This window comes from Bactrocera dorsalis, chromosome 4, assembly GCF_023373825.1.
Source record: "Bactrocera dorsalis isolate Fly_Bdor chromosome 4, ASM2337382v1, whole genome shotgun sequence".
In the NCBI taxonomy this organism is placed as follows: Eukaryota; Metazoa; Arthropoda; class Insecta; order Diptera; family Tephritidae; genus Bactrocera; species Bactrocera dorsalis.
Window position 1 is genome coordinate 57,042,786 of NC_064306.1, and position 19,811 is coordinate 57,062,596.

Sequence of the window (19,811 nt, forward strand, 5' to 3'; positions counted from 1 at the left end):
GTATTATGTATTGTAGTTTTATTAACATTTTGCTATATTTTTATTTTTTTTTAATTAATTTTTTTATAATTTTAAAATATGAAAAATTAATTCTATTTAAAGTTCATTTTTATATAATGTTCTTAATTTTTTTAATAATTTTATAATTTTTCTTTAAAATTCTTAATTCATTTATTTGAATAATCAAACTTTTTCATTTTTCATTGTCATTATTTTAATTTTTTCATTTCAATTTTTCTAATTTTTTCTATTATTTATTATTTATTTTTTCATTTAATTATTTAATTTTATTATATTTATTAATACTTTATAGTTTTTAATAATCTTTAAATTTTTTTAATTTTAATTATCTTTAATTTTTTATTTTTTATGATTTATTTTCTCATTTCAACTATTATAATTTTCTTATATATATATTTTTTAATATTAATTTTTATATTCATCAATTTTTCATAATTTTCCCACTAAGATTGTTTTTACCTCCTGCTCTAATTTATTGTTATATTGAAGTATGTAAAAAATGTGCTAAATCCATATACTGGCATATATTTTTATGCATTTATATGCTAGCACGTACTATAGCTTAGTAAATATGCGCGAATTTTTGCGCAAAAATTTGTTAGACCACCACCGTCAGCGACTTCCTGCTTTACTAGTACTCTACAGACACACACACAGCGACAGACACACGAATAAGGCGCTTTCCGTTTCTACTTTGTTTCGCCACATTTTGCTCTCAACACCTCCTCCGCGCTTCACCACCACCAGCCACCATCTGTGATTTCGCCTTTCGCTTGAAGTTATAAATTCAAAAAGCTATTTGTTATAACTGTAAACACTATGGTGGAGACGGCGAGTGGAGTGATGCGATGCATCGATGCAGTGCTATTGCCAGCCAGTATTTCCGCTCGCTTTCGCATGCGTTCCTAAGGCGAAAAAAAGAACAACAGTATGCATGTATATGTATATGTGTGTAAATAAAAACAGGATTCTCTAGTATATGCAATCTATGTATATATACATATAAACATATATAAAAGTGAACAAAATATTACCTGATATTTATTATCCTCTCCGGGCGGATCTAAACATTCGAACTCACAACAGCGCTCGCCTACACGGAAATTTTTACAGAACTGCAAATCAAAATTATAAGTAATTACCACGATTAACCCTTTATGTATGTATGTATATATGTAATAGTTTATTTACATAGGGTGGATCACAGTAGATGGCCTTGCACCAAAGCGGCTCTGAGTGATAGCAGACACACAGACTGCAGACACCCGGCCCGGGCACATACAGCATGCCATGATTGACGGAATTGCCCTGGAAATCAATGCAGTCCTCCTCGAGGGCAGCTGTGGAGAGAAATATGAATATTTATGAAAAAATTGAAATATCAATGAGTTAAGTTTCTAGACAAAATATATGAGATTAACAGAAAAACACTATATTTAAGCATAGAGTTCACTCTTCTTTGGCCACCATATGACAAAATGAGAAGTTTTACCTTATTTATAGAAGAAAGAATTAATATAAACCGCAATGACTATTTACATAGTAATTTTGATATTCAAATCCCTATAATTTACAGTAGAATCTATTGACGAGATATAGACTTTCATAAAGACGATTTTTATCACGGTGTTTAGGATGGTCAATATTTCTATCTATACTTATTAAAATCACGATTAGCTGACAAAATTTCTCAGAAGAGCACCAAAGTTTAGTTATCACCTGAATGGATATTATCAGGAGCTCTGATGTCTTCTTAGGATTTACTACTGGATGGCTGAACATCACGAAAGCTTGGTAGGCGCTGGTCAACAATTAACACTTTCGCAGTCTCAAAGTCCTTCCCGTTCGAGATAAATTGCAAAAGGATTAACTAGTTCACGAAATTAGTTAGTTATATCTGCTGAAGCTATCATTCACAATATAAATAATTCTCAAGATATTCGACTAATAGAGGTTTTTGGTGTTTATAGGCCTCTGACTTTAGGTGTGAGGTTTAACCAGTCAGTGCTCAATCAGATTATACATGGTTTAAATTGTCTTCCTGGATCCCAGTTATTGAATTCGATTAGTTGAATACGAGGAAGAAACATCTCAATACTTCCTGGTTGTCTACTACATCTTAACAAGGTATTGTACCTCATATCTTCTGAAATCAATATGAACTACCGGATCAAGGATTAGCTTTGGCGATACGTGAGATCCAACTGCGACAGTTTTCTGCCTTGTGTGATTCCCATCTTGTAGATCAGCCTGAAAACTTCGTCAGACATAACTTAAATCGGCCTTAAAGCTGTTGATAAAAGGTATTGAAAAATAACTTCAATGATTTTGGTGGAATTCAGCATGCCATGGCTGTTGAGAAAAATGCGGTGTTCGGGGATGATTTTTGAGAATTATAAGTAAAGTTAAGGAAACTACTGCAGAGCGCTAGCCTTCTCCCACTTTCTACCACTCTCCCCTTCACTGAGAGAGAGAGCTTAAGAGCTTAAGTTGCAAATAGGACACCATTCAAAGCGACAATCAGATCTTCTTCTTTTCTATTGGCGTTGATTCCAAGTGTAGCTAGGTCCTTCTCTAGCTGGAGTGGAGGTATTCCTCTTCCTCTGCTTCCCCTGGCGAGCACTGTCTCCAATACTCTAAGGGCTTAAGTGTTTTATTCCATGACTTAGCCAGCTTAGCCACTGTCTCTCCATTCGCTGAACTCGTACAGCTCACGGTTTCATCCACTGCGGTATTCGCCATTGCAAATGCGCAAAGCACCATAAATCTTTCGCAAAACCTTTCTCTCGAACACTTCTAAGGCCGACTCATCATTTGATGTCATTGTCTATGCCTACGCACCATATAGCAGGACGGGAATGATCTTTGTTCGTCGGGAGAGAACTTTACTTCTCAATTGCCTACTTAATTCGAAGTAGCACCTCCTGGCAAGAGTTGTACTTCGATGGATTTTGAGGTTGAAGTTGTCGTTGGTGTTAATGCTGGTTCCAAAATAGGCGAAATTATCTACGACTTCGAAGTTATGACTGTTAACAGCGGCTCAAATTATTTTAGCCAGCAGTAGATTAAAGAAGTCTTGCTGAAACCGCGTTTGGTATCGAACGGCTCGGAGAGGTCCTTCCCGATCCATTACGGAGTTTTTGGTATGGTTCAAGGTTGGTATATAAATCAGTATTAGTTTTACGAGGAAAATGCGGGGAAAGCATGTCTGAGGGCACTGAAGGTTTCAAAAAGGCTGCAGGATGGATGTTGGTCTAGTGATAGGTCACAACTAACTGGCATCACACGCAGAAAGTGCAAGGAAGAAGGCATGAGTAAGATACCGGAACGCCTTTTTTTCTTCTGTTCAGCCTTAACTAGAATTCATCTTATATATAGAAGCTTCGCAATTTAACGGAGCAGATTCATGAAAATTAGCTATTAAGTATCTCTTAAGCTTCCCAAAGATCATTAACGCCTTGTATGGCGAATGCTTCAGCCCGAATTACACTTTACCACCATCTGGCATTACAAAGAACCAACAGTTCTATGTATGACATCCAATCAGTAAAACCTAACATAGCAGTTATCGCAGTACGATCTTTCAGACACATAAACTGATAATAGCAATGACGTACCTTTTATGGGGATCTTGAAAAATGCTTACTTATCAAGCTGAGAGGAAACTTTACTGACTTAACGACACTAACTTATTGAACTGTCTCTATATTATATATTAAATAAATATGAAATAATTGCAATTATAATTACAATCAATACAGGAAGCACCTAAAAATAAATACGTGGGTCAACAAAGGTGAGACTCACTTATCAAACAACAAACTAAATTATGTACGATCTGGTTAAAGTTTACATAAACTGCGCATGAAGCTAAACTGAACTAGATTACAGTTACAATACGTCAAAACTAATCAGCACCATTCACTGATGAAATTATAACACACGATCTGTCAAATAATTGTGGGGAATGTGCGCTCGCTGTGCTTCCAAAGTTTAAGGTCAACACAAATATTTGTTTTCCTTTTGCGCACTTTGTTGTCAGTTATCTCTATCTGGGGAATGCTTTCGAATAATAGGCTATTTCCTGCCGCCATCAACAAGCCGTTAAGTTGCTTTGACACCAACAACTCGGCCAGCCACTGCACCATGGAGTATTGAGTCAATTTCAAACGCAGAACAGACAACCGAATCGGCGCTAGACTGTACGAGCATGCACAAAGCAGCGGTGGGAGGGCGACACAACATGCTGCGACGCGTAGTAAGGGGTGTGGACCACATCTGGTTAATGGTGTTGACAAAAAGACAAACAAAATCAGCAAGCGAAAATTGGGTGAACGCGTTGAATGAGTAAAAAGTATCCTGAGAAGCGTTGCCTTTTCAATGCATAAACAAACACGAACACCAATACACATGTGACACACACACACACACAGTTATATGCCAGTGAAAGCCATTATCTGCACTTGTTTATGGGAGGCAAATGCATTTCCGATGCGAATTAGACGCCTTGCACGTGTTTGTTTTCGACTGCTGGGTGCAGTCAGGAGCAGGAAGGATGTGTCAAGCGGCAGACTTGCTGCGCTCTCACTCTCTCGTAGAGAACGCTCGCTACCCGCACGAGGTGTTGCGCAAACGCGGCGAAAACCGCACTTTCGCTCTCGACCGCACGGCAGCTCGAACTTGGTTCGGTCGCAACTTTTACTGTTTTACGCTGTTAATGTTCTTTTTTTTCCTTTTTTCGGCTTGATGTTTGTCGACCAACCAATAAATAGCCGCATACAGCCGAGCAGATGTTCCGCGTTCGCTTGCATCCAAGTGCTGTTGGTGTTGTTGGCGCAAATTAGATGGGGGTAAGGCTTAATGCGAAATGTGGAGGCGCTCGGTACACACCACACGTCTCGCCACCTTATTTGCACATAGGTTCAATTACATAGTGCCCGCGGTGAAGGTGATGTTTTACGTAGTCACCCGTTGGCTTGTCTCAGCTTCGCTCAGTTGTGCCGTTAATGCGCTTGTTGTTGTTGCGCGAGATATTGCTGGTGTTGCATGCATCACCTATGCCGCTGTTGCCCTGTTCCTAGCCTAGTGTCGTCTAGTTGGTGCTGCTGTTGGCGTCTGCTGGTCGCATGCACCTTCGGCCGCCCTCAGCGTCGCCAGCATGCCGCTGATTGTGTGCCAAATTGGAAGGCGCATTGGTCGCGGTTACTCGGTTAGTTAGTGCCGCAGTTGGTGCAAGCTTTTTCCGTCTTTTTCCACATTTAAGCGTATAATGGTATAGTCATATTTTATATTATAAATTGACGCGGTATTCATTTTGGCTTAATTTCATGTGTAGTCCTTGATCTTGTAATTTAAGTTGTCCTCAGTTGGATTTATGGGACTTTCAGCTTTAACCGGCCACCGTGGCTGAGTAGTTACAGTTGATGGCCTGTCAAATGCCGCAGAGGCAATACCAAATGCCGCCTCTGAAGTATTATTATCGAAGATTTATCATTGCTTGTCGGGAGTCCAACGCTTTAAAAAATGATTTTTGACCGAAATTGACATCGAATCGTCGTAGTTCTGTGTAGGTCAGTGAGATCCTCAAATCCTTCCTTTTCGACTTTTTCAATCGGCCCGTCTAGTCTTAACTAACTAACAACTCAAAACCCCGCATTTTCAACAGCTGATTCCGCAGCAATATCCGTATCATAATTATCAGGTCAAGTCAGTAGAACAAAGTGTCGGTTTTGACCGCGTCGATAAGCCTTCGCCAGTCGTCACCTTATTACGCACTTAAAGTTTCGCTATGTTTGCAGCCACTCAATTCTTTGGTCTGAGTTTGAATAGCCCTTTTCTTTTCTGACCCATAGGTGTTCAGAATTTCAGTTTTTGGGAACTGGAGCGTTCTTTTCCATTCGGGCAACATGGCTAAGCCAATGCAACTTTTATGTTTTAGTGCTAGGTCCATATCGCCAAAGAGCTCGCATAGCTCATCATTACATTGAATCCCGTACTTTCCTTCAAAACCCAAATGCTCATAAAGAAAAGTCATCGCTGTTCATCATCGTCCATTTTTCTGTCCCATAAAGTAGGACCGGTTTCATAACAGTCGGATCTAAGTAAGCGCAATGGACCTGGATTTTTATCCAGCTAAGGACTGCCAATTCGGTATAATTCCTCGAACTCAATTCAACAATGTTTTCTGCCGCTACATCAACAATAACGTCGGGTCTGAATGCTTTATATAGCGTCAGTTTAGTTTCGCGAGAGAAAGCTCTGCTTTTCAATTGCTTGCCAATCCCCGGATAGGATCTACGAGTATATACTACACAAAGTCTTTCACTAACTCGAAGTTATGACTGTCAACAGCGACGTAGTCTCCCAGTCGTCGAAATCCTTTGTTTGATGACAGAAGGTACTTCGTCTTTTCCTCGTTCATCATTAGATCCATCTGATCCGTTTCTTTTTTTAAGCTTGTGAACGACTATGTCGATATCCATTAACTGGAGATTCTTGAAAAAAAGATCCTGCCAATAAGGTTGAGGTCTGCAGTGCGAATTAACTACTCAAGAATATTAAGGAAATCAGACGAGAAGAGGTCATTTTGTTTGTATAGGGACAAAAAGCGCTAAAACAGGTTTTAACTTCACACCGAAAGAGCTGACTTCAGAAAGCTTCGCGAATCATTAAAGTTTGTTTCAAGTAGTACTCCAAAAGCAGTTCAGCGATATTGGCAGTGCCAGCTCAAGGAATCGTTGGGGATTATAATGCTGATGAGTCTCCAGGGAAGTGTTATAACGTTTTATTATTTCCGGCCAGGAAGGGAGTGGTGATTTCCTCGCCCCTCTTACTTGGACAACTGGACCTAACGATGTTGGGTTAAAACTGGACAATAGATACATAGGACATGTGCGGTCGCTAAGATCTGCTAAAGGTTTCCTCTTCTTTATTGGCGTAAATGCAGCTTACGCGGTTATAGCCAAGTTTGCAGCACGCTTGTTGTTCTTCCTTCTCGCTGTTTGGCGCCAATTGGAGATTCCAAGTGTAGCTAGGTCCTTCTCCGCCTGGTCTTTTCAATGCAGTGGAGGTCTTCCTCTTCCTCTGCGTTCTCCGGGTACTGCGTGGATTCCTCTCAAAGCATGAGTGTTTTCATCCATTCGGACGACATGAGGGATGTAGAGTTTGGTCTTTGTTCGTCGATTTAAGTTAAGTTAAAGACTAAACCTCAAGTGATTTGGTGATATATCGCTGGATGGACAGAGCCAAATTTACACAAAATTATAGGAGACCTTAATAGGGTACAGAAAAGATTTTCAAAATCGCCAAGTCAACTAAAACCCCTTAAGTTAGAATTTTAACTCCCACTGTCAAAACGTCTAGGTCTCTAGTATTCTAAATTAATTAATTTTCGTATTAAAATTTGCTTCACTCTTAAATTTTAAACATTTTCACATTATTTTTAAAAATAGTTCTTTCCTTAGCAGCGGCAATTGCTTGCCCCTCTCAACTGCTACCAAATGCATACAAACATATAAAGGGTGATTTTTTAAGAGCTTGATAACTTTTTTTAAAAAAAGAACGCATAAAATTTGCAAAATCTCATCGGTTCTTTATTTGAAACGTTAGATTGGTTCATGACATTTACTTTTTGAAGATAATTTCATTTAAATGTTGACCGCGGCTGCGTCTTAGGTGGTCCATTCGGAAAGTCCAATTTTGGGCAACTTTTTCGAGCATTTCGGCCGGAATAGCCCGAATTTCTTCGGAAATGTTGTCTTCCAAAGCTGGAATAGTTGCTGGCTTATTTCTGTAGACTTTAGACTTGACGTAGCCCCACAAAAAATAGTCTAAAGGCGTTAAATCGCATGATCTTGGTGGCCAACTTACGGGTCCATTTCTTTAGATGAATTGTTGTCCGAAGTTTTCCCTCAAAATGGCCATAGAATCGCGAGCTGTGTGGCATGTAGCGCCATCTTGTTGAAACCACATGTCAACCAAGTTCAGTTCTTCCATTTTTGGCAACAAAAAGTTTGTTAGCATCGAACGATAGCGATCGCCATTCACCGTAACGTTGCGTCCAACAGCATCTTTGAAAAAATACGGTCCAATGATTCCACCAGCGTACAAACCACACCAAACAGTGCATTTTTCGGGATGCATGGGCAGTTCTTGAACGGCTTCTGGTTGCTCTTCACCCCAAATGCGGCAATTTTGCTTATTTACGTAGCCATTCAACCAGAAATGAGTAGACCATAAATCGGACGTAAAGCGCGAAACACATTTCGAACCGAACACTGATTTTGGTAATAAAATTCAATGATTTGCAAGCGTTGCTCGTTAGTAAGTCTATTCATGATGAAATGTCAAAGCATACTGAGCATCTTTCTCTTTGACACCATGTCTGAAATCCCACGTGATCTGTCAAATACTAATGCATGAAAATCCTAACCTCAAAAAAATCACCCGTTATAACCACTATGGGTGCTTGAGTAATTGTTTCTTCTCGCGGAAATTCAGAACAAAATACCACCATATACGAGTATGTATGTTTGAAGTCGACTATATAAGTATAGTAATGCTAACTGATGCCCCCATTTTTTCACTGTTTGGGTTACCTACTTTCTTCGACTCATTCTTAAGGCTTTTGAATAATTAAAACCGCGTACTGTTTGTCAGTTGAGCGACAGCGCAGCGCAATTTTAGTAGCTTGACTCGGCACATATGAGAGCACTCACCTAGTCACTCGTACTCCCATGTACCGTTATAGATAAATACAAGCGAATGCGCGAATGTTTGTATGTTTGTTTGTCGTAGAGGGCTTTATGTATTAGTGCCATAAGTTGACGTGGGTTTGCTGCTGACGGATGATGGCGTGTCTCGAACCTAAAATAACTCATGTATTGCTCCTAAAAGTGGGCAAAGATATACTTGTATAGGGTAATCGGCCTGGGGCTGCTGCCGCTCCTGCGTGGTGGCAAAGGAAATAAGTTAACGGTGGCATTATGTAGTGTTGGCTGTTACTATGTCAGCCGCGGTCGTGTGCAGCGCCATTGAGGCATACATAAGTACCGTTAAAAGAATGAGATGAATGTCGTATGTAAATACATACATATATACTATTTATATTTACTTATGAGGGTGTATTTCATGCGTGCACGATTTCTCACGACCGAAATTGAAAGATTTGTTGGAAAGAGATAAGTAAAAGTGAAAGGATTATAAAAATGTGAGGAAATATGACGAATTTTGCTAAATTAATTAAGAAATTGTGTACTAATTACATCACATTTCTGCGAGTTGCTGCATGAAAATATTAAAAAGACATGCGAAGCTGCCAGAAATTGTTTTATTATTGTTGAAATGACAATATGTACTTATATTAACGAAACTAGATTCTAGGTGCGTCGTCCCAAAAATGAGCCGAAACCGAAAAAAATTTAAAATTTGCTTAATGCACTGAAGTCCATCCCAGCCGAAGCTTTTAACAAATATATGGAGCGTTGGCAGCTTGAATGGGTCCAAAAGGAACCCATAATAAAGGGTGATTCACTAAAGGTCTTTTTTTAATAGCCTGTTTTGACAGATCACGGGTGACTCATGTCAAGCTGTCATGTTTTATTTATTCAATATTGTTTGGCATTTCATCTCGAAAAGACTTGCGCCTGAACAATGTTTAAAAATCTTTCAACTTTTTTATGAAAACCCACGTTCTGTAAAGCATGTGTTTCGCGGGCCTCGCTCAACTTATGGGCAACATAATCGGCCTACTGAGCGTACTATTCGCAACACTATCACCCATCCTGAAACCCAGCATTCATTATCGAATAATATTCGATCGAATAGACCACGTCCAGCAAGCAGTGAAGGAAATATAGCAGCCGTAGCTGAGAGTGTACACGAAGACCGTGGAGAGTCGATTCGGCGCCGTTCGCAGCAACTCGGACTGACGTATGGAACGATTTGGCGCTTTTTACGTCGAGATCCCAAATTGAAAGCGTATAAAATACAGCTTGTGTAGGAACAGAAGCCGCTCGACCTTCCAAAGCGACACCGCCATGCTCTAGGGACTCTTGAAAAGTTCCAAGAAGATCCGACGTTTTCGAGTCAAATTTTGTTCAGCGATGAAGCCCACTTCTGGCTCAATGGGTAAGCAAACAAGCAAAATTTCCCCATTTGGGGCAACTTGAAGAGATACAAGAGCTACCATTTCATTCAGAATAAGCAACGGTTTGGTGTGGTTTGTGGGGGGGTGAAATCATCGGCCCATATTCCTTCCAAAACGACCGTTATCGCGCCATCATTACTGACTATTAGATGACTGAAATTGAAGCTCGTGACTTCGGCAACATTTGATTTCAACAAAACAGTGCCATTTTCTCTCGAAAACTCGCAACGTCGACTCATCGGTTGTTGTCATGGTCCAAGCCTCTGCACCATATAGCAGGACGGGAATTATGAGCGACTTATAGAGTTTGGTTTTTGTTCGTCGAGAGAGGACTTTACTTTTCAATTGCCTACTCAGTCCGAAGTAGCACCTGTTGACAAGAGTAATCCTGCGTTGGATTTCTAGGCTGACATTGTTGGTGGTGTTTACGCTGGTTCCAAGATAGACGAAATTATCTACAACTTCAAAGTTATGACTGTCAACAGTGACGTGAGTGCCAAGTCGCGAGTGCGACGACTGTTTGTTTGATGACAGGAGATATTTCGTCTTGCCCTCGTTCACTGCCAGACCCATTTGCGTTGCTTCCTTGTTCAGTCTGGAGAAAGCAGAACTAACGGCGCGGGTGTTGAGACCGATGATATCAATATCATCGGCATACGCCAGCAGCTGTACACTCTTACCCTGCTCGATTCAGTTCTGCAGCTCTAACAATTTTTTCCAGCAGCAGATTGAAAAAGTCGCACGATAGGGAGTCGCCTTGTCTGAAACCTCGTTTGGTATCGAAGGGCTCGGAGAGGTCCTTCCCGATCCTGACGGAGCTTTTCGTGTTGCTCAACGTCAGTTTACACAGCCGTATTAGTTTTGCGGGGATACCAAATTCAGACATCGCGGCATAAAGGCAGCTCCTTTTCGTGCTGTCGAAAGCAGCTTTGAAATCGACGAATAGGTGGTGAGTGTCGATTCTCCTTTCACGGGTCTTTTCCAAGATTTGGCGCATGGTGAATATCTGGTCGGTTGTTGATTTACCAGGTCTGAAGCCACACTGATAAGGTCCAATCAGTTTGTTGACGGTGGGCTTTAATCTTTCACACAATACGCTCGATAGAACCTTGTACGCGATGTTGAGGAGGCTAATCCCACGGTAGTTGGCGCAGATTGTGGAGTCTCCTTTTTTATGGATTGGGCATTGCACACTTAAATTCCAATCGTTGGGCATGCTCTCATACGACCATATTTTGCAAAGAAGCTGATGCATGCTCCTTATCAGTTCTTCGCCGCCGTGTTTGAATAGCTCGGCCGGCAATCCGTCGGCCCCTGCCGCTTTGTTGTTCTTCAGGCGGGCAACTGCTATTCGAACTTCGTCATGGCCGGGCAATGGAACGTCTGCTCCATCGTCATCGATTGGGGAATCGGGTTCGCCTTCTCCTGGTGCTATGTGTTCACTGCCATTCAGCAGGCTGGAGAAGTGTTCACTCCATAATCTAAGTATGCTCTGGGCATCGGTGGCTAGATCACCTTTAGGGGTTCTACCGGAGTATGCTCCGGTCTTGAAACCTTCTGTAAGTCGCCGCATTTTTTCGTAGAATTTTCGAGCATTACCCCTGTCGGCCAGCTTATCAAGCTGTTCGTACTCACGCATTTCGGCCTCTATCTTCTTCGGTCTGCAAATGCGTCTCGCTTCCCTCTTCAACTCTCGGTATCTATCCCATCCCGCTCGCAAATATGGACACTAGCGAAAAGAAAATGTGCTAAATTTTACAGTTCTTCTACGAAAAAGGCGAAAAGGCAAGCCATGCAGCAGAAATTGTGAATAATATTGAATGGCAACAAAATCGACATTTCAACAAAATTTTTGAAGGGATTGTTACTTCAGATGAAAAGCTGGTCTCTTGCGGCAACTTCAAGTAAAAATAGGGAAAAGATTGAGGGTGAGGAAGATTTTGCTATGTCTTTGGTGCGATTGGAATCATTTTTATGAACAGCACTTTTCCGGCCAAATTTTTGTCACCTGTACTGTTAACAATAGGACAGACAGAAGGAAGAAATCGGCTAGTAACCAGCAGCTTTGACCAATAGGAGAACATATGGAACACATACTATAGATCAGAGTAGCGTCCGGCCATTCAAGCGATAGTTAACATCCAGGCGCTTGGTATGTTCAAATTTTGACTTGGTACTATGTGATTACTACCCGTTCCTATTTAAAGCTTAGAATTTTGCTGATGAAAAATGCGCCACAAGAAAAGCTTAAGGAAATCGACTATTTCGAATATACATCGCATGAGCTGATCCCAAAGGTCACCTTTTTGTATAAAATATCATTTTCGCAACAAAAAATCTTCCAATAATTTCTTATTTTTTATAAGTGCGTCAATTAATGGTTGATTCATACTATAATTCTTCACTCAGCTGAAAACATAAACCTTTGCAGCTGTCAACACCAGCCTACACAATTAATTTGCGCTAACAGGATTGTGATTGTGTGTACGTAAATCCAATTAATCGATTTATTTTTGTATTTAAAGACTACGAAGTGTAACAGTTTATTATTTGCGCCGCATGAGCTTGCCTATTGTCTTCTCACTTTATGCCCATCGGCAGGCGACAGCCAACAGCGGCAATGCAGGGGCCATGCGCGGGGCCAAAAGTGGGGTGTCAATGCATATTTAACCATTGATTGACCGCAGACAATGGGAAGCAAAGCGCTTTACTATGCAATATTTAGACACACACAGGGAATTGACACCAATCGACAATCGACAAATGGCAATTGACGAAGATGTGCTTAGACACTTGAGCCCTCCGAGATATTTACACACAAACCGTGCTATTTATTCGATTATTTGTGGAGGAGCCGATAGCAATCGAAAGCACTTGATCGCGCAAAACATACATTTTTACTTAGTAGATTCTGAGGCATAAGGAAGATTCATGTGACATAACGGGATTTTGTGTGAAGGGAAGAGAAAGCAAACGATTTCTCAGTGAATGGAGCCGATTTATGTTTGTAGATTGTATGTATACCAGAAGTGGTTGTTGGGAGGTAAAAATACGCTAAGCGAGACAGGCTGGCTCATAGAACTGGGTGTTTTTGACCATAGTGGAGAAGATGGAACCATCTTCCATTAAAAGTGAAGGCGTATTGCTGCCGCGATCTTGGTCCGGGGTTCCCGTTGACCACCTTCTAGCTGTGAGAAGACGTGTGGGCACCACGGTATATACAAACTTGTCAGGTGTGCCGACGAGTGTTCGACCTCTCTGATTAAGAAAGGAGTATCCATGGTTGGAGAAGTTTAGAAGGGGTACAGACCAGAGTTAGATCGTACATTGCGCCCTTGCGCTCGCGTCTGACTCCCAGCCGAACCCTCCATCTCCTATTTTCGACTGGAATGTTATTAGGCTGCAGTATATCGATGAACCATATTGGCAAGCCCAGGTTACTTACTAAATAAGAAGTATATCGGGCCTCTCGGCGACTCAAAAAGAGCCATCAGTTGTGGTTTCGAAATGATTATTTTTAGGATTCTCCCGATCAATGTCAAGACGTATATTTCACAGCTTCCAGTAGAGAAGTGTATTGATATCCAAACAGGTAAGAAAATAAATTTGGACCTTCGGACTTAGCAAGTTTTGGAGGCGGATCGATGATTCCTTCCTCAATTTCGAGTAGTTGTTATAGGAGAATGAAATAGGGATTGTTGCTGGTGCCAATATAAATCTAACTAAAAGGTTCATCGGGCCTCTCGGCGACTCAAAATAGGTCCTCAGTTATGGCTTTTAGGATTCCCCTGATCAATGTTAAGACAAATAGGTTCCTTGATCAATATCAAGACGGATAGTTCACAGCCTCAAAGATTGAGGGGTATTGAGGCCCAAACAGGCATGAAAGTGGATTTGGACTTTCGGACGTAGCGAGAATGGAGACAAATAGTTAATCGATGACGTATTCTTCAATCTCGAGTAGTTGTTATCGACTGGGAGTGTTGTTGGTGCAGAATTCGCACTTCTGAGACAGCGTCTGTCAATCTCCTGCTTCGTCTGGGAAGAAACGAAACCAATGTTGTCCTAATCCTATAGATGTATGTTGGCATTTTCCTACAGGGCTTTTAAGCATAGACAAGTCCACATTTTTATGAGTGCACTCATTGTCAAGAAAACTATTTATTTTGTAATTTTTCAAGTACAAATACATAAGTGCTAAGCTCGTTTTATTTATATGTATCTACCCCTAGTATATAATAAATATGTAGCTACATCTATGAGCACGCTGAAGGTAGGAGTGCATAATTCATAGGCGCTAATGCCGCTGGAGACACTGTGGCAAGGTAGTCGCTTATCACCTCGCCATCTGCATCGACCGCAAGTCTCACCATTGTCAAGAATATTAAATAAACTAAACGATTTCCAAGTTGAAAGGCAAACAGATTAGTATTTATTTATGTATAAAAGTTTGTGCTATGTGGGGAAACGAATTTCATGTATGAAGGAATGCACTAAATTTGAACTGGTGAAACGGTGCTCGGGTAGAGATGGTATTTAGTTTGATATAGTGTACGTTAATTGTAGTAGCTAATAGTACTAGTAACGACGGAAAGTAAAAAATGTGACAACGCCGCCATATGAAGTCAGCAAACGAGAGAGGGGGTCGAATCGGGGACAATTTCCTTCTGTCCCGAAGTTCTCAGACTGGACAGGTGCTCTGCAACAATTTATGGTGTACGAATGTATAATATCAATAAATTTATGGATCAGACGATATATATCCTATATTCTCCCCGGCCCCCGGTTTTACCTCTACGGCCTTGTGTGAAATAGTTGATAAAGCAAAAGCTACAGTGAAGCCTATCTATTCCGTTTGAGGATCCACTGGAATCTCTTGGCTCTGTCGAGCGAGGTATTGGAAAAAGACGCGCCTTAGTTTCAAATAGGTATTTGAAGGCAGCCTTCGTAGATGGGTTAGTCTTCTTGTCTGAATGAAGCATACAACTGCGACGAAAAAGAATGCATTGTTCCGGATAAGACAAACTACTCTTCGGCTATACTCTTTAGTGGTTGAGGCTACTCAGTTAATTGATATTCCTCGTAGAACTTCCGAAGACTCTATAGCGGATTTGTTGTATGAAAGTCGTATGAATTAATGATTTTGTTCGGGAGTTGAAATAAGAACGTTGCTTCGAAGGCGATGTAGTAATTACGACCGATGATTTAATTTCATAGTAGGAAAATATAGTGGAGGATGGAGCCTTCTACTAATGGCACATGCAAGTGAGGAATGTTCACAGCGCCATTCACTTGGAAGTAGCCAGAAATGATTCTTTTACATATGGGTCAAGCAGCTCACGACTTCCAATCTTAGACCAAGTATCATCTGTGTAGCCGAAAAACATCCGTTTGAAGGCGAAAGTGAGAAGGCGAATCATCCCTCTCCAAGATTGGTTGCTGGTTTTGGAACCCTCCAGCCAATGAAAAGTTCAAAACAGTTTAGGATGAGAGGGTCCTTTTTTTCATGACGACCACTACAAACGTGTAAAATAATACGAGCTGCAGAGCTAAATATAAAAGGTACAATTTTCTAAAAAAGTGTAAACCTATGGGCAAAAACGCTCCTTTAGTTCTGCTTTCTCCAGACTGGATAAGGAAGCGAAGCGTATTGGTCTGGTTGTAACGAGGAAAAGACGAAATATCTTCTGTCATCAAAAGATAGAATGAATAACGAGACAGTGGCAACGCTGGCATCAAGTCATGCGAATGGCTGGAAATACTCCAGCCCTGTGGATATTCGACGCTGTACCCGCCGGGGGAAGCAAAGGAAGAGGAAGACCAGGTGGAGAAGGATCTGGCTACACTTGGAATCTTCAATTGGCGCTAAAAAGCGAAAAGGAAGAACGACTGGCACGCTGTTCTAAACTCGGCCATAACCAATAAAGAAGAAGAATCAAAACACAAATAGAATTATACTAATCATCATTGAACTAGTTCAAAACCAACCACATATGAAATGCCTACTAACTTTCTTTTGGATTTCACAGCGTTAGAGCAAATGCACATACGATACATACCTCTTATACTAATGCATTTATGCCTGTGTGCCAAGCCCGTTTGTTGTCATTTATTTAAATAAACGTTTTATTTATGGGTGAGAATTAGAAGATAGTTGCCATGTCTGTGAAAAGTTATTTAAAATTCCTATCCGAGAATAGCAACAATGACTATAACTTCAGTGACAGTGTGCAATTTTGTAATTATTTTTTCTCTCAAACAATTACCATATTAAAATATGTAGTGCGGCACGCGATTTTCATGCGAGCATTCATTATAGTAGAAGCTCTGATGTGAGTATCATTTGCAATCTTTTATTATTGAGTGGCGTGTTCTGCTGCATATACAGGACTTCGCGGTTTTATGTGGCCTCTAAAAAGTCATAAAAGTGACTTAAACGGGGAGGTTCAATCGCTCCAGAAGACGTTTTTCATACAATTTAAGCAGAAAATGGAGTTACTGGTATTTATTTTAATTGTTTAATGTCAGTGTCATATAACCTTAACAATTAAATGCCAGAATTTTAATTACTCCAAGAATCTTGAGTGATTTTCTTGTAGTGATTTCCTACCCAAAATATGTAGTTCGTTTAGTAAGCTAAAGGGAGATTGAGTTCAATCCTGCAATCCACATTTTTTATCTAGAATATGAATACCCTGAGGTTCTATATTTCAATAAGTTGAAGTTCTTCTTCTCTAGTTTTAAATTTCTTTTTACTAGCCACTCTTTAGGCACAGTTTTATACATTTTTATTTTCTACTAGTTTCCTCAGTTTAATGTCGTTTTTCAATATCCTAAAGCCGCCCTAATACCGGTAGAAAAAACCTATCTCTTGGAAGTTGGCTTCATATTCTGTTCTTATAAACCTAGCGAAATGTTACGCCGAACTCTAAACACTTGAGCTACACAATTTAGATCCCTTCTTGGAAATTATCATATGATTGAACTACATGAGAAAATCGAACAGATAAAAACTCGTTCTTCATAGATTTTTATACATCAGTTCGCTTGAAACACAGTCTTTCCAGTGAAATCAGGTTGCAGAATCATTGAGAATTGTTGCAAAATCGTTTTGGGGTTAGGTTAGCTTAGATGGCTGACTGCTATGTACATATATATAGTTCTTTGTGAAGTCATAGTCATGAAGTAAAAACAGTTCCAACTTATAAATTTTCAAAACGCTTAGTAGCCAATACAAATTTGCACAAACGTTTAATTTCCATTTTCGCCAATTTGATGGAATGTCTGATGGCATGCGTTCCGAAGTGTTTAAGTCTCCTAAATGCGGGACAGTCAAGTGCAGAGTTGTTTTCACCTTATCTTCTTCCAACTGTATGCAGATGGCGCCTGTAGGACTTCCAGCCTTACTGCGTTGACGCCAATAGGATAGTGACCTGTTAAAAGCCCCGCACCAAGGCGCGGCTAGCCTGACTGAAGACAGAGTGATCATTAGATTTTTTACGATCGATTTTGGGTCAAAAGGCTTTTGCGCCATCGCATGTACCGATGGTAGCCCTGCGCTGGCCACATTTCCGCGAATCCCAGCTATCTAGTAGTAGAATAAACGAGGATACGGTAGCACCGACCCGCTCCCATTCTACCAATAACGATTCTAGGGTGACTTTTCCTGCTGATAGAGAGCTCCTGACAGCAAATCCCTCCACCAATCTTCCATCAAGCTTTAATCCATCCGTACAGAAGCTCACTGCCGCTCTCCTTCAACTGTTTCTTCCCACTTACAACTGCCTCGCCGGTATAAAGGCAGAAAAGGAGCCGCCAGAGTTCGGCGACTCCATGAAATCAAAGTGAGTGAGGATTTCCGAGTGGTCAGACTTGTGGGTTTTTTAGAAGTCTGATACGTGTTAGTTATCTGAGTCTGATAGCAACTTTCGCAGCCATACACCTTCCGACGAGGTCTACGAGCTAGATGTTTAAGATGGCGTTAAGTGCCATGGTTGGAGTGGAACTTAATCGACCACACATGCTGATGAGCGCCGCTTGTTGAACGCTCTCGAGTTTCTTTGCAAATGTGGTCTTTTCTAGAGCCCTCCACCACATAAAGACTCCATAAAACATAATGGGCTTGACTATGGTGTTTTCGAGCCAAAGAACCATTTTTGGTGAGAAACCCCACCTTTTGCTAATGGGTCCTCTACAGCAGTACAAAGCAATTGATGACTTTTTTGCTCTCTCTTAGATTTTCGGCTTCCATAAAAGTTTCCTATCCAGGATAAACCCTAGATATTTCACTGTATCCGAGAGTTGTAGACAGATGTCTATTTCTCAAAGCCTTCGTACTGCTAGGTATAATTAGGCTAATCACTCTTCGTCAAAATCTCTAAAACGCATTTACGCATGTATGTAGATGAGAGTTTCAACAGATTTTTTCTCAGCAAGTTGAAAATATGTTAGAAAAAAAGTCACAATCAAACATTAAAAATAATTTTTGGGAGCTCCTGATAACTTTTTTGTTTGGGTTGTTCGTTATTAATCCATCTTATTCCTTACTATCTATATTTCAAAATTATTTGCTAAATAGTTTTAAATGTAAATATATTGTGAGCTTTTTTTCGAGTCGTGTATATAATATTTGCATACATCTGATATTCTTCTATATTTTTGAAAAATATCCACATATGCATGCTCACCTAAATATATTGACTACCAACTTTGACTTTATAGAATACAGAAATTTTATAATTTCCTGCACTTCAAAAACTTTCTGACAAATTATTTTCATATATACTGCAAGAGACTATGAAATCCCAGCCTTACATTTAAGTGTTTGTATGTATGCATGCATGTGCACATATATCGTCGACATTCACAAACAATCAGGCTACCTTGTCAGTTGCAATTGCATCGTATTTGCCGTTCCTTTGCATGTTAGCACGATGTTGCACGAGAGTCATGGCCGTGTACTTCTGATTTTATTATTTTTAATCTTTTTTTTCAGAATTTTTGTTGTTGGAATTTTCTTGGTTTTAGCATTTTCAATGCTAGCAACAAAATATGCTAGGTATAGAAGAAATGCTACTGCTACAACAACAACCATATGAGAGTGTGCTGTGCCGGCATACATGAAATATGAAAGCGGTGCCGGTTGGGCAGACGTGCCCTTACGGAGTTACGAAATTGGCTTCAGCAAATGCCACTTAGAATGCGAAAGAGTTTCGCTTGCGATATATGTGTGTATGTATGGATAGCTACGTACTATATTCACCCAAAGTGTCTAAATCAAAATCGAAAATTTATGATAAGGTCAATGCTGTTATTAAGTATTCCATCTCTCTAGCTTTAAAATATTGATGAAACTTGCTTTATAGTCTTTTTGAGTGCTTTGATTTGTGCTCTAATAAACTCAGTGAAATGAGGAAAAAGGTTTAAGCATTTAAATTCTCTTAGCATTAAATGAAAGACGCAAAGATTATACTTGTATTCAATATTTAGAATTTATTGTAATTAAATGTACTTGATTTGAAAATACAATAAAAATTTCAAAAATACCCATTTTTACAATAGGAAAAAATTATGTAATAAAATCAATACACATTATATATATAAAATTATATATAAATTATATACATATAAAATTATATTTAGT

General features: G+C 40.0%; 1 protein-coding gene across 2 annotated transcripts in view; it reads right to left on the reverse strand.

The window, feature by feature from the left end:
* Positions 1–444: 444 nt before the first annotated feature.
* The window catches only part of LOC105222626 (integral membrane protein DGCR2/IDD), a 30,685-nt gene continuing 11,318 nt past the window's right edge, over positions 445–19,811 (reverse strand). For both annotated transcript variants that reach the window (XM_049454582.1, XM_049454583.1), the window contains exons 3-5: positions 1,213–1,361; positions 1,056–1,136; positions 445–926 (exon numbers count right to left, since the gene is read on the reverse strand). In XM_049454582.1, coding sequence (XP_049310539.1) covers positions 801–926; positions 1,056–1,136; positions 1,213–1,361 — 356 coding nt within the window. In that variant the 3' untranslated portion in view covers positions 445–800. The remainder of the gene's footprint in view (positions 927–1,055; positions 1,137–1,212; positions 1,362–19,811) is intronic.